Source organism: Neophocaena asiaeorientalis, unplaced genomic scaffold (assembly GCF_003031525.2).
Source record: "Neophocaena asiaeorientalis asiaeorientalis breed wild unplaced genomic scaffold, Neophocaena_asiaeorientalis_V1.1 scaffold100, whole genome shotgun sequence".
Taxonomy (NCBI): domain Eukaryota; kingdom Metazoa; phylum Chordata; class Mammalia; order Artiodactyla; family Phocoenidae; genus Neophocaena; species Neophocaena asiaeorientalis.
In genome coordinates, this window is record NW_020173955.1 from 8,466,660 (window position 1) to 8,481,940 (window position 15,281).

At 33.7% G+C, this 15,281-nt stretch overlaps 1 protein-coding gene across 9 annotated transcripts in view; it reads left to right on the forward strand.

Moving 5' to 3' along the window:
* Nucleotides 1–15,281, forward strand: part of CCDC88A (coiled-coil and HOOK domain protein 88A) — a 127,071-nt gene that overhangs the window by 34,820 nt on the left and 76,970 nt on the right. For all 9 annotated transcript variants that reach the window (XM_024752978.1, XM_024752980.1, XM_024752979.1 and 6 more), the window contains exons 4-7: nucleotides 4,980–5,049; nucleotides 7,007–7,065; nucleotides 10,617–10,700; nucleotides 12,395–12,535. In XM_024752978.1, the coding sequence (XP_024608746.1) occupies nucleotides 4,980–5,049; nucleotides 7,007–7,065; nucleotides 10,617–10,700; nucleotides 12,395–12,535 (354 nt within the window). The remainder of the gene's footprint in view (nucleotides 1–4,979; nucleotides 5,050–7,006; nucleotides 7,066–10,616; nucleotides 10,701–12,394; nucleotides 12,536–15,281) is intronic.

The following is a 15,281-nucleotide window of genomic DNA, read 5'->3' on the forward strand; positions in this document are numbered from 1 at the left end:
TTTTTTAATGTGTTGTTAAGCATCAAGATCATCTTGCAAAAATGATTCTTAGGGAGGAAGAAAATTGACAGAATACCCTGAGATGATTGTTAGTGGGGGGAATTATTTCAGTGAATCTTTTCAGTAATGATAATTTAAGTGTTAGTATTCTTCCCTTTTTTATTTTAATGATGTGGAATATGTAAAAGCTCAGTAAAAATTACAATATTCAGATTGCCCTTGTTTTCTGCTGCCTTTCATTGAATTCCAAGGCATTGAAGCTATAGTGATAAACAGGACAGGCCGTGGCCCTGTTCTCTAGTAGAGGGATAATAGACAAGTAAATAACTAAATCAAATAATTTTGATTGTGATAAATAAGGACAGTGAATGTGAGAGGTCTTGAGAGCAGTAACTGGTAACTTTAGATTATCAGAAAGATTGTTGAACATACACTTCATTACGTTTAAGTGGCAATTCAGACCTTTTCAAATAATTGCTTGATACATAGCAAGCATCTCTTTTTGTCTTGCAAATAAATATTTAAAAATTTTCAAGTCAGAATATAAGTAAATTATAGCTGTTATGGAAAATTACCTTGGTGCTTTGATTTTTTTTTTTTTTTTTAGAAATTTATTTATTTATTTATGGCTGCATTGGGTCTTCGTTGCTGTGCTCAGGCTTTCTCTAGTTGTGTAGAGCAGGGGCTACTCTTCATTGCAGTGCTTGGGCTTCTCACTGTGGTGGTGCAGAGCACGGGCTTTAGGCACACAGGCTTCAATAGTTGCACCACATGGGTTCAATAGTTGTGGCGTGCAGGCTCAGTACTTGTGGCTCACAGGCTTAGTTGCCACAAGCATGTGGGATCTTCCTGGATCAGGGACTGAACCCATGTCCCCTGCATTGGCAGGCGGATTCTTAACCACTGCACCACCAGGGAAGTCCTGATTTTTTTTTTTAAAGTTATTTTTATTCCTGTGAATGAAGGCAAGAAGGTGAATTTGATTATCAGAGACACAGTTTACAAGTAGAAATCTTAGTCCATTTTTAGAATTCTGTCAGCAGCCGTTGTTTGGTATGACTGCACAAGCTGCAGTTTAAATAAATACTAAAAGAAGTAAGGTGGTTCTTCAGCCACCATTAAAACAATGAACTGAATCATTTGAGGCCTAAAAGACAAGAACACTTTACAATTAATAAATTTATTAGGAAGTTTTTGCACGTTTGACGTCACTAATAGTAAAAGTAAAAATTAGGTCTAGTACCATTAATTTAGTCGCCAGAGAAAGCAGGTACTTTTTAAGGTTTTTCTTTAACATCTGTTATAATAAGCAACATTTGGAGTATTTTTGATACTTTGGTCAGATTTTCTTTTCTTTTAACATCATTCATGCTACTAAAATATAATAAAATAGTCTTAATTCTTTTCACTAGTAACACGGATAAAATGCTGAATACAAATAGTATGATAAATGTAATTATGTTTGAGTTTTTAAAACAGATTTAGAGTCCCAAAGGAGAGACTGTCATTCCAGTATATTCTAGAAATCTTTGAAGCCCATATTTAGTACCTGAGAAATGTATAGTTTTAGTTTTAGTATTTTGTTCAATGTGAGTCAAGAAAGGGAAATGAGCCCAGACCTTTCCCAGAAGTATTGTTTAAGTTCTTACTGTGAAGGAAGTGTTATGGGTAACTTGTAGGAAGAAGGAGAAACCTGGTTTAAGTTGTCTTTGAGTAGTCTCTAGGGTCTGTCTGGCACAAACTTGAAATAGTCTTTCTTAAGTGCTTTAGCAACATGAATTTCAATTCACAGAAACTTGTGTATCAGTTTTAAAAGTTTCTAAACTAAAACTAAAAAGATAGTTAATATACCATTTTTATAGAAAAGTTATACAAAGCCAATTAAAAATAATAGGAATGAAATGACTTGTATCTTTCAAAGCACTTCTATTATTTTCCTATTAAGATAATCTCTACCAGTTCTTTCTTGTTCTGTCTTTATTTTTATTAATTATTGATGTTCTGCAAATTTTTCTGGACTGTCTTCATACCAGGATAGATTTTCTACCAATTCAGTGAAGCTTTGCTTTAGTGGTCTTGAAAATTCTCAAATTCTCTATATTTGAATATTTGCATATCTTTCAAAACTTGCATCCTTCTCCTTATCTCCACCTCTTGCTCCCTGGTTTCATTTTATTGTTAGCCCTTATCACCAAAAACATTTACTTATTTTCTTTCTACCCCTTCGAAAATGTAAATTCCATGGAAGCAAGGATTTTTGTTTCTTCATTGCTTTATTTCCAGTATCTAGAATAATGTCTGACAGATAATAAACATGCAATAAATATTTGTTGAATGAGTGGCTCACCTGATTTTCTCAAAACTTTCTCCACTTTCTGTTGTATTGCTAAAATTATTTCTTTTTCTATACATTTTTTTTTTTTTTTTTGCGGTACGCGGGCCTCTCACTGTTGGGCCCATACGCCACAACGACTGAGCCTGTGCTCTAGAACCCGCGAGCCACAACTACTGAGCCCGCATGCCACAACTACTGAAGCTGGCACGCCTAGAGCCTGTGCTCTGCAACAAGAGAAGCCTCCACGATGAGAAGCCCGTGCACCGCAATGAAGAGTAGCCCCTGCTTGCTGCAACTAGAGAAAGCCTGCGCATAGCAATGAAGACCCAACACAGCCAAAAATAAAAAAATCAATTTGTTAAAAAATAATAACCACCATTTAAAAAAACTTTACACTTTTGTTTCACTTCTTACCCTTCTCAGCAAAAGTCACACATGTAGTAAGTCAAGGAGCTGAAATTTAAGCCTAAGTTTTCTGACTTGACTCTACCATAGTACTCTATACTAGGCATTCAGATTCCACCATACTAGAGTACATCTTTAGATACACAGAGGTACGTTTGAATTTGCTTCATCCAAATATAATCAAACGTGATAGTGTACAGGTTAAGCAAACTGTATTAACACAGGAGGTCACTGATGGTACCATATGATGAAAGAATATATGAGATTGCTTTTATCTTTGTGGAGAGACTAAGTTAGCATTAGAGAATGAGGTATTAGAATAGGCAGGAAGTGGGGAGCCACCTGAGGAAGAGGATGTAAGAAAGAGGTGGTGAACCATATTAAAGATTAGTACCTATTTGGACAATTTCCTTATAACTCTGCCAACATAGAATGTTACATGGTACATCAATAAAATAGATTGCCTTGACTTTGATTATCTCCACTAAAAAGGATATAAACAAAACAATGATTGCTTTTTTTTTTTTTTTTTTTTGTGGTATGCGGGCCTCTCACTGTTGTGGCCTCTCCCGTTGTGGAGCACAGGCTCTGGACGCGCAGGCTCAGCAGCCATGGCTCACGGGCCCAGCCGCTCCGCGGCATGTGGGATCTTCCTGAACTGGGGCACGAACCCATGTCTCCTGCATCAGCAGGTGGACTCTCAACCACTGCGCCACCAGGGAAGCCCAATGATTGCTTTTTTTTAATGCATCTCTCTTATTTATGCTTTCTTTTAAATATGTACAGATATAGTCCTGAAAATTTTGCTTTAGGGCAAGGAAACTAAAAATTGCAATTAATTTGAAATTTATTTCTTTAAGTCCATTTAGCTGTTACATACTTGGCTATAGAATATTTTATCTTGGCATAACTTGCTTTTAACTGGAAAACTCATTTATTAAATATCCAAACTCAGTATCAATCCTTGGAATAAGCGATTTTAGCAATTTTTGACACTTACTATTCTTAACTGTATTTACTAATGTGATGCACATACTGAATATGTAGTTTTCTCTAAATGTGTGCATATTTTTGGTGTTAGTTTTTTTAAGACTAGTAAATATAATACTGAAGAAATTTTTTGAAACTTTCTAATACATATCTGAAAGAAATTACAGATAAAAGATCAATTCTACCTAGCCTCTGGTGTCATGTCACACTCTGGCTATGGGAAACCGCTTTTGTAGATCTAGAATCACACACACATCTTTAAAAAAGTAATAAAGGTTAACTCTTCATGGTTATTTGCTTCCTCATCATAGTATTAAGTAAAGAATGATTCAGAAGGAATTGAATACTTAACAAAAAATTATTCCTCAGCAACTAGTTATGTCTGAATGTGTAGTGAAAGCCAAATTGTAAAGACACTCACAGTTATTTCATAATCTTGCAAAGATTCAGTATTATCACATTAAACTAATCAATCCTGTAGTCTAATTCATCCCAGACCCTTTGTAGCATGTCATTGTTAGTAGTTATAGTGATAGACATGATGTGTTCTCTCATTTCCTCAAAGAAGAGGTAGTATAAACAGAAGATGCATACTTAGTGTATAACCAAAATGAGTAATTTGGAGGCATTCAATTTTCTGAATCATCCTGTACCATCAGAATTTGTATATATTCTTGTCACAAAAAATTTGACAGAAGTCAAAGGAAGTAAAACATGAATTGTAGATAGGAGAGAAATAATGAGTCACTGAGGAAGAGCTCACTTTCATGAAATACTCATAAGATAGGATTTTTAATGAACTAACTAGCTTTCTTAATTTTACTATCAGTTGATTTTTTAGTTCTCTCAGAGAGAAGTAACAAAAAAAACTCTAGAAGAATACACATACTTGATCTTTTAATTGAGGAAAGTTGTTTAATTATCTAATACCTAAAATTCAGATTTCCAAATAATAGGTATTAGACCAGTTTAACTTGGACACTTATTTGATGGACATTTGATATGTTTATTAACTTAAGCCTATCTGATAATTATAATTTTAGTTATTTAATTCATTACCTTATAGTTACAAAAGATTTAAGACTTTTTAGACATCTTTTTTTTCACATTTTTTAAGCTTTTTAATTGCAGTATACCTCTGTAGGTATAGTATGCCTACAGAGATGTGCACGAATCATAAGTTACAGCTTGTTGAGTAATTATCCTGTCAGCATTACCCATATAACAACCTTTGGGTATCTTTTTATAGGAGACTTTGCAGCAGTTGATTATGATGTCTTTGCCAAATGTCTTAATCATTGGCAAAAATCCCTTTTCTGGTAAGTATTAAAATTAGCATAATGTGATAATAAAGTCTTATCTTTGTGTAATATTATGATGCTTACCAAGATCTTGCTAATTTCCATTAACTCACTAGGTTTTTTGTGAGTCTATAGGGAAAGTTGGAGGTGATATTCCATTTTATATAGAGAAACAGAATATTTGTAAGTCGTAGATGGGATCAGACATACATTTTACATTAAGTCCAGTGTTTTTTTTTTAACTCTACCAAGTCGATACTTTTCTGTGATGATTTTTAGTGTCTTATAAACAAGTATAGAAGATAAGTACAGCAGTTATAAGCTTAAAAGAACATAACCTTAGAAAAGAAGTGATTTTGAAATAATTTCTAGGTTTTATAGCTACTATCTACCATTGCCAAAGTTGTTTGAATCTGAGGTTTTACTGATTGATATGTTGTAATTTATATTAAACTACTTTTGAGTGGAAAAAAGAAGAGAAGCAGTTTCTTAGATAATTTAAATTATTTTCTTCAAAGTTTCTGCCCTTTACCAGATTTTAAGTGCGACATGTTCAGGGTTTTAATTTTTGAACAGTTGGGGAAATTAGCAGCTACCTAACAGTTTCAACAAAGGACTTATTCTTACAGGCTACATGTAACCCAAATCAAGTATATCTTCTCCAATTCCCAGTCTCACCCTCAGTCAAAACAAACAAAAATAAAACCAAAATAAAAACGAAATCCAAGCAGCTGTTTTCATTGAGCAAACTACAAATTAGATGGGGTGAATTAGGAGTTTAGATACTCTTTTGAGATATTCTGGAATATTTTAATATACAAATAAAAAATGTAAAAAACATTTTGTATGTAGAATGGAATTGTTTCAATTCCACATGCATTTAATAATTACTTACCAAGTTAGAGGGACCAGGAATATAAAGAAAATGGTTTATGCTCTGGAGGGTCTTGTGTTGTGGCGAGAGATACACAGATTACTGGGAAATCATGTAATAATTAGTGCAAAGTAGAGAGATGTAAGAATGTTAAGGCTTATAAAATATGGAGCCATTGATTATTCTTAAAGTTGGTAGATTAGTGAGGGTTGGAGACCATTGGTGGTTGGGTCAGGGAAGACTACACAGAGATGTTAGAGCTGTGCCTAGGATTGTGATTAGGTTAGTAAGTAGTTCATTAGAGGGACGAAGGGTAGGGAAGAAAGACAGGCAGAGGGAGTAACAGAAGTTAAGGCAGTGGTGTGTATATATGTATGTATATTTGGGGAAGCGTGATTAGTGTGGCTAAGAAAGTAGGTTGTTTCATGGAGAGTAGGAGGAAATGTTTGAGAAGACAGATTGGCCTGATGGTGAAATTCTGGCCAGAGAATTGACTTTTTTTTTGTCAGCTGAATGTTTTAAGAAAATTTGAATTGAATGCTGTTGGACAGTGAATGTACTGTCCAGTTCTGTTACAGACCATAAACTTTATGCAGCTTGTTATATACATTTATTTTACCAGCCTCATCGTAACTGATATTTAAGGTTTTGATTTTCATGAATCTACGCAGGGGAAAGCCGTTTACATTTTATAGGTAGATGAATCATATAAGGTCAGTGTTTTAGAAAGAAAACACCAATAGGCCTAAGAGAAGCCAGACCTATTAGGAACCATTTTGGCTGGCTGTGGCATGTCTCTATAGTAGAGGTTCCTAATTTGGTATGCTGGTGTAGTATAATGACTTACGGAGAAGCAGTGGATTTAGAGTTAGCATCCTTTATCACACAGAGCTTTGAAAGCTGTTTTGTCTGTACTGCAGCCCTTCAAAATTCCTCTTACCATATTGTGGACACACAGAGCTGCTTTTCTGAATTCTCCACTGCACTTATAAACTTAATCCCTTGGTCAAGTTGTGAATATCACCTCTAGAAGTAATACTACCACTATAAGAGGGTTGAACTAAAGTAAAATGTTGTACTTAGTAGTTGTTTTTATTTCAGAACAAGGCACAGAAGAAGTTAAAAAGTTGCTTTTACTTTTACTGGGTTGTGCAGTTCAGGTAAGTTAAAATAATTCTTCATATTTTTATTTTAATAACTTTTTATAAATTTTTCAGGCTCTAGTTTCTGAAAGACTTAAGGATGGGCCATTGGTGTTCAAAGTCCACGTTAGAAATTTTTAAATAACTGTATAACCTCCTAAGGAGAAGGTTTTTGAAGAAAAACACTCATTCTGTTACTTTATTTCAAACTTTAGTTATATTATCAGGTAGTCATAATCATTTAAAACATTTAATTATTCTTTTTTTTTTATTCGAGGCTTTTAAAGGCCCCAGCTTTTCAAGTTTCCCTAGAGGTACCCTTAAAAACCTCTCCCAGAACATCCTGTGATTTATGCACGCATGTGTGTGTGTTACAGAAGGGAAGAGGATTGATGATCAAAAGGAGGCAGAAATTATGAAATCACGATAATCTGCTGGCTTAGGAATCAATTAATGTAATAGAATTAGAAGTAACTTTAGTGCCCATAACACTTTAAAAACTGTATATAAAGATAAAAGAGAGCTTAATTTTAAGTGGAAAAAAATTTGCTGATGATGATTTAGTCTTCACAAGAGTCTTTATAGTTGGAAGTAAAACTGTTTATAGTTCTGTTTTTAACACCATACTCTTTTTATGCTCTAGAGCTGGGCTGTCAGTAGAATAGCCACTAGCCACGTGTTGCTATTTAAGTTTAAATTAGTTACAATTGAATAAAATTACAGTTTCAGTTTTTCAGTTGCACTAGCTATATTTCAATAGTCAGTAGCCACAGTTAGCTAGTGAGTACTTGTATTGGACAACACTGATATTCTGATTATTCAACTTCAAAGTGAATCTTCTCATTCTATCTTTTTTCCGTCTTGGTACTCTTTCTCCTTTCTAGCCTTCAAGAACCTATCAACTTCATTCGATATTCTTTAAGAAAACCTATTTATAAAACATTTTCAGAATTCTTAAAACTTTCAGAGTTTGAACAGAGGTGAGATTTAGTACAAATTGTGGGTATTTTAAGGTAAAGGAAGAATTCTCATTGATCTGTGTTGAGACTGTGTTACAGGGTGAGCTTTTAAAGGTAGTATAAATAAACAGTGGCTCTAGGACTTAGAAAAGGGAAGTGTATGTGTTTAAACTGAAGGCAGACAAAGGTATGGCAGTTGAATTGGGGGACCCTTCAGTGAGTCATACTTATTATAACCCTGCCATTTTATATATGTTCACTGGCTCAAACTATACATAAGTCACTTTTGGAAGCATAACATTTAAAAATTGGGGTTACCATACCTAAAAAGTTAGTTATTTTATATATGCCACAAATGTACTATCCGAAAGTCATTCTTAATTGTTCTCATTATGCCTGTCAAATATTATTTACTAGACCAAAAAAATTCTTGTTTTTAAACCTGGTAGTTTTTATCACATCCCTCCAAAACTCTGACTTCCTAGTCATAGCTGGGAACTGTACATTTCTCATAATTTAATTTTAAATTTAATTTAAAATTAATTTTAATTTAATTTAATTTTAAATTTAATTGAATTTCTATATCATCCTAATAATTTTGCTTTTATAGGATAAGGAACTTTCTGCACTGATAGAAATGTGCTTAATTAAATTAAATTTTATGGAAGTAGAAATAAAATACTATGATGTACACTAATCATTAGAGAAATGCAAATCAAAACTACAATGAGGTATCACCTCACACCAGTCAGAATGGCCATCATCAAAAAATGTACAAAGAATAAATGCTGGAGAGGGTGTGGAGAAAAGGGAACCCTCTTGCACTGTTGGTGGGAATGTAAATTGATACAGCCACTATGGAGAACAGCATGGAGGTTCCTTAAAAACCTAAAAATAGAGCTACCATATGACCCAGCAATCCCACTGCTGGGCATATACCCCGAGAAAACCATAATTCAAAAACAGTCATGTACCACAATGTTCATTGCAGCTCTATTTACGATAGCCAGGACATGGAAGCAACCTAGGTTTCCATCAACAGATGAATGGGTAAAGAAGATGTGGCACATATATACAATGAAATATTACTCAGCCATAAAAAGAAACAAAACTGAGTTATTTGTAGTGAAGTGGATGGACCTGGACTTAGAGTCTGTCATACAGTGTGAAGTAAGTCAGAAAGAGAAAAACAAATACTGTATGCTAACATATATATGCAATCTAAAAAAATAAATGGTTCTGATGAACCTAGGGGCAGGACAGGAGTAAAGACACAGACGTAGAGAATGGACTTGAGGACACGGGGAGGGGGAAGGGTGAGCTGGGACGAAATGAGAGAGTAGCACTGACATATATACACTACCAAATGTAGAATAGATAGCTAGTGGGAAGCAGCCGCATGGCACAGCTTGGTGCTTTGCGACCACCTAGAGGGGTGGGATAAGGAAGGTGAGAGGGAGATGCAAGAGGGAGGGGATATGGGGATATACGTATGCATATAGCTGATTCACTTTGTTATACAGCAGAAACTAACACAACACTGTAAAGCAATTATACTCCAAAAAAGATGTTTAAAAAATGTTATGATATAATAAATGTGTAGAGTGTAAATCAGAACCTTGCTAAGTTTCTTACTGACCAAAGAGCCAAGTTTCCTTTTTTGAGTATAGTGTCTTCACTAGTAGTTCAGTAATTGGCCCAAGAGATGCAACTGAGCTAGACAAGGCAGTGCTGTCTGTTTTGTATGCACTTCTCATTTGGTAGCTGTAAGAATACAGTTAAACACAGTTGGATTGCAGTATAAGAGAGGTAGACAAGAGGCAGAGAGTAAGATGCATGTTAAACTGTTATTCAGTACTGAATGGAAAGAAAAAGATGAGGTTTGCATTGTAATATTTTTAGTTTATATAAAGTTTTTTAAAAGGTACACAAGCTGCCTTTATTCCACTTGATACATGTGTACTTGTGTATACATTCTTAAATTTTGCCCCTGGTAACTTTGTGTTAGAAACAAATCAAATATTTATTGTATTACCTTATATGTGTTGAACTGGGCCACAAAAGTAGGTTTCTTTTATTGAGATTGATAGGATGAAGATGTGAGAATGAATTGTAAGCCTGAAGTAAAAATTGCTTAAAATTTTTTTTCCAAGAAAAAGGGCTGTGTTGTTTGATGATAGGCAAAGACTGACTGAGCATTTTGGCTGTATTCCGAATTCTGCCACTGACTCACTGTGTTTTTTGGCAAGTAACTTATCCTCTCTGAAACAAGTTCTTTATTCTTTACTTCTCTGTTTGTAAAGTTAGCCTAATTATATTGTACTGACCTTAGATGGTTTGTGTAATGGTTACCCGCTTTAGAACTTAAAACTTTTCAGCGTAAAAATGGTATGGATTTTCAATATGTTGCTTTTTAAATAAATATTTCTAAATTGTTATCTTTTTATTAGGGTAAGTATATTAGAGATCATTTAAATGCAAAACAAAACCCTCATTGTGCTGTTCAAAATGTAGCCAAGCTTTTTAGCCTAATGAATTTTTGGTTATTTACAACATATTAACAACTATACCCTATAAAGTATTAATGATTGGTTTATTCATTTCTCTTAGTGTCAGAAAAAAGAAGAATTTATTGAAAGAATTCAAGGTTTAGATTTTGATACAAAAGCAGCAGTTGCCGCACATATTCAAGAGGTAATAATCTGTATACAATTTTTATGTATTTTTATGAAGCTTGTGGCATGTTTTATTTGTATGTCTCCCCAAATACCATCATGGATTAAGCAAGAATAAATCAAAGTCAATTATAGATGAACTCTGTTTTTAGAAAAATTATCGTCTTTTCTTTAGACATAGTTTCTTAAATGAATTATCTTCTACGTGGCACACAGTGCTGACTACAGATGTACTGTTGCCTTTATCCATAGAGATATAGGCAGAAAGTGCTATTTGAGGAATGTATATTTCTTTGTTAGACATCACAGCATGAATAGTATAGTAAATGGAAGCAGCACAAAATGAATCACTGCCTGTAATTCAAAACTAAAGTGAGGTAAGATGATAATACTAACCTATTAGTATTATGTGATTCCAGTGATTTTTTTTTTTAGTGAATGGGCACAGCATAATTTCTACTGAAGATATTACTTGAATTATAAACACATTAGTGATTTATAGCATCCATATAAAAACCTAAATGGAGGACATAGTGTACAATGTCAAATAATTGAAGCTAATATTTATTTGTTAAGATTGTTTTTAAAAGCTGCTGTTTCTGCATCTGTCTAGGCTTTTAATCTTGTGTACTTTAGAGTTTTTAGAACTACAGCATGTTAAATTTTACATGCTGATTAGAAAGAGAACTAAGGAAAGGGAGAGAGTTTTAAATAGTGAGAATTGTTGTGTTTAAATATTCTGTATTTAAATGATTTTGTGTTCCATATATCATCTTTTCTCTTAGTTAATATTCAAAGAGCCCAGCTTTCTGGTCAGTAATATTGTCAGCAGTAAGCGTATTAGTACTCTACAAGATACAGTTTTGTTGGTAGTTTCCCTTTATATATACATATATATGTTTGTTTCTGTTAGCTTTGTGATTTGTATTTGATTTTGAATAAATGCTGAGTACCGCAAGTTACTAAATTTGCCACCATTCTTGAAAGTGTTATTTTTGATGTTTATTGTGAAAGTTAAAGCAAAGTATCAGAATCACAGTGAGAAATGGAAAGCAAGAAATAAGTATTTCACTCATATAACTTTTCCATTCTTTTAAAACTCTTCATACTGGGCATCCTTTTCTCCTAAGGTTCTATGACAGTGTCTTCTTCAGAATCTATAAAGACTTAGCTTTTCAAGTATAAAAGTGCAATAACCTATATCCTACAGGATTAAAACTTTTGCTTTTGAATTCAAGTACAGTAAACTTAGTCTTATCTAAGGAAAAGATTAATTGAGTTTGTTAAAGCAGTTGTCAGACCTATTAGTATTACCTTCCCTTAAGAATGTCTTGAATTAAATATTTTATTTTTGGGACTTCCCTGGCGGTCCAGTAGTTAAGACTCCGTGCTCCCAATGCAGGGGGGGTGCAGGTTCGATCCCTGGTTGAGGAACTAAGATCCCACACGCTGCGTGGTGTGGCAAAAAATAAAAAATAAAGAAATTAAATATCTTATTTTTTAGTTGACTAAATTCATTTAAAGATTACATTTAGTAAAAATAATTTTTAGTAGAAGCCTTTTCATCATTCATTAATTTCAAGATATCATATTTGCTTTTCATATTTTTATTATATGGGATATATAGTATTTAAGCTAATATTATACTAAAATTAAATCTATTTTTAAGTATTAGCCATTTAAAAAATTGTTTACTTTGGTTGCTCTCTAAAGGTAACCCATAATCAGGAAAATGTGTTTGATCTACAATGGATGGAAGTGACCGACATGTCTCAGGAGGAAATAGAACCACTCTTGAAAAACATGGTATTGCATCTAAAAAGACTTATAGATGAGAGAGATGAGCATTCGGAGGTTTGTAAATTTCTTTTAGTATATTAGGAAAGTTTACTTTCCAAAAAACTTCAGAGATTTTTCAGAATTGATACTTTGTTTCTTAGAGACAGGTAGTAAAGTACTATATGTCTTTTGTGCAACATAGGAGCCAGAAAGGCTGCATAAGAGCCCCAAATTGCTAGTAAACACATTGCAATTAGGTTTTCTTTTCTCCTTCCTTTTAAGTTACTCTGATTTTGTTCTTGTGTTTTTTAACTCATCCCCATAGTTCTGGCAACAGTACAAAAGTATGAAACTAAAAATATCGTTGATGTAAGTGGAAAAATCATTGCCTTTTCAAGGTAGAAGAATTTGCTTAAGGTTAATTTTGTAGTTTTATTGCCACATTTTGAGATTGGAAAAATAAGTGTTAATAAAAGGAGAATAACAGGGGTTCTGAATAAAATGTCCCACAAAAGGTCTCATATTTTTGTAGTCAGTATAATGAGATATCATTTTAGAAAAGAGAATTATTATAAACTCCTTTAAGAGAATACTTTGGTTTTTAAAAAGAGTAAAATTGCACCAGATTTTTTGCCTGCACTCTCTGAAAGCAGCTTATAATTTTTAAAGGAGTCTAGACATTACTGCATGTGATGGTGAGTAATATTTTCTTAATAGCAGACCAAAGTACTCTGTCATTCTGGAGAATGTAAAACTTTGATTATTTGCTCCATTTACATGAGAGAGACGATTTGAACTTATTTATAGAGAATTTGATTACTCTTGGGACTAATGAAAGACTACATAGGAGAAATTTCTAAAGATTTTTTTGGAACAAAAAACTTTCACATCACTATAAAATATATTCATTTCTGATGAGAATTTTCAGTTTTTCTTAAAGCATTAAAAGAGAAGAAAATATAGGAAGTAAATATTTTAGAGCAACAACTAAATTTTTTTAAAAATCTAAGAGTGAGACCAAAGGAAGAAAAGAGTGAGTTGCACAACATCCCTAATGTATATCATCCTTACCCTGAGATATTTAGATTACTTTATTTTCAATCTGAACCATATTTTGAACCATATGCTATATAATTTTTTATGTTAGTGTCTTTTTACTGTTTTATCCATTTTCTATAACATTTCTCTATTTGCGTTTCAAGATATTAAAGGTATTTTGAAAAGGTGTCTCCCAGTTTCTTAGGAATTACTTCTAAAAATCTGTACTTTGGTTTCATATGACTGATGGATATGTAAAAGTTGTTTGATCTCACTTACATGAAATTATTAATATGGAGTGAAGAAGGATGTTATTTTGGAGAAATATAAACAAAATACTTGTCATAACATGATTTGTGTCAAAACTAAAAGGAATGTGAAACACTATATAGCATGATTGTTTGAAAAACCGTTTAAAAATCTGTTATCCTGCCTGATAAAGCATTTTAGTTGAATTTGTTTTTCTAACAAGGAAAAAAATGTTTTCTAAATACCTGAGACAGGAGAATGTAGTCACATTCTCCTGCCTCAGGTATTTTGAAAACAAATTTCTAGCTGGTTTAAACTCACTTCTCTGGGGGAAAAAAACTTCAATTTGGATAAACAGTGGACTAGTTAGAAAAGATAATTAAAAATAATTGTGAAAAATATTAGACACATGTAAATACAGTATGTAAATATAATAATTTGGTATCATTCAATTGGATTGAAACAAGTTCTTATTAACATTTTCCCTTTAACTTTTTTCTGCTTTTTTCTTCCAAAATATTTTATTAATTAATTTTATATAAAAAAACAAAATAGGAGAAAGTTATGTATCACACTGACATATTGAGAGCAATGTTTATGGCTGTGGTTTCTAATTTCTCTACAAAATTAACTAGCCGTGATGGAGTAAAGAGAGAAAGAGTAAATATCATATTCATATTTTTTGGAGCACTTCAAAGTGCAGATAGCTTGGTGCTAATTTTTAAGTGCAGAGAAAGCTTATAATAAAATAGACTTTAAAAATAACAAATAAAAATCTGTACATTAAAGATATTTTTAAGGCCTTTCTGTGTACACAGCACTATGTAGAAAGAAAATTGTGGAGAGAAGAGCCATCCCATCAGGTGTTACAGGTCTGGCCCACTTCAGCTTGCAAGACCATCTCCTCTTTTCCCAAGGGGAAAGTGTCAGTCAGGCTGAAAAGGGCCACAGGTATCATCAGGGAGACATAGCGCTCCTTGTCCGTGCTGTGCTTATCCGCTAGCACCATAGTGAAGGAATAGAATGGGATTCTGCCTGGACTGCAGAGCTAGTGCTGGAGGCATAATCTTTGTTCCTATCCTGCCAGTGAGGGTCGGGAACATGGCCTGCTAGCACAGGATGATGTGTTGAAGATCCAGGTCACACTGTGCTTGCTGTAGCATTTCTTGCTGCAGCCAGTAGAGATTTGGGGCTATGGGTATGGACACAGTGAGGAGTCTCCTTTTCTCATAAAACTGATCCAGAAGTCATAAGACTGCTGTTCTGATGCCCACATTGATATTCATGGTTACACAGGTGGGCTCCATGCCAGACCAAGCCAGACTGAATTGACAAACTCAGGCAAGTCTACCCTGTGGCTTGTGGCCACCAATGCAGGACAACTTGCAAATGGCTGCATAACTATTGCTGCTAGACATTTCATGTAACTGTTCCCTGGGATGTTGAATTTTGTCGCAGCATCTGACTCTGACTTAAACTAGAAATTTGCAGATCCCCTTGTTCTCAGCTCTGTCATAGACTATGTACTGTATCT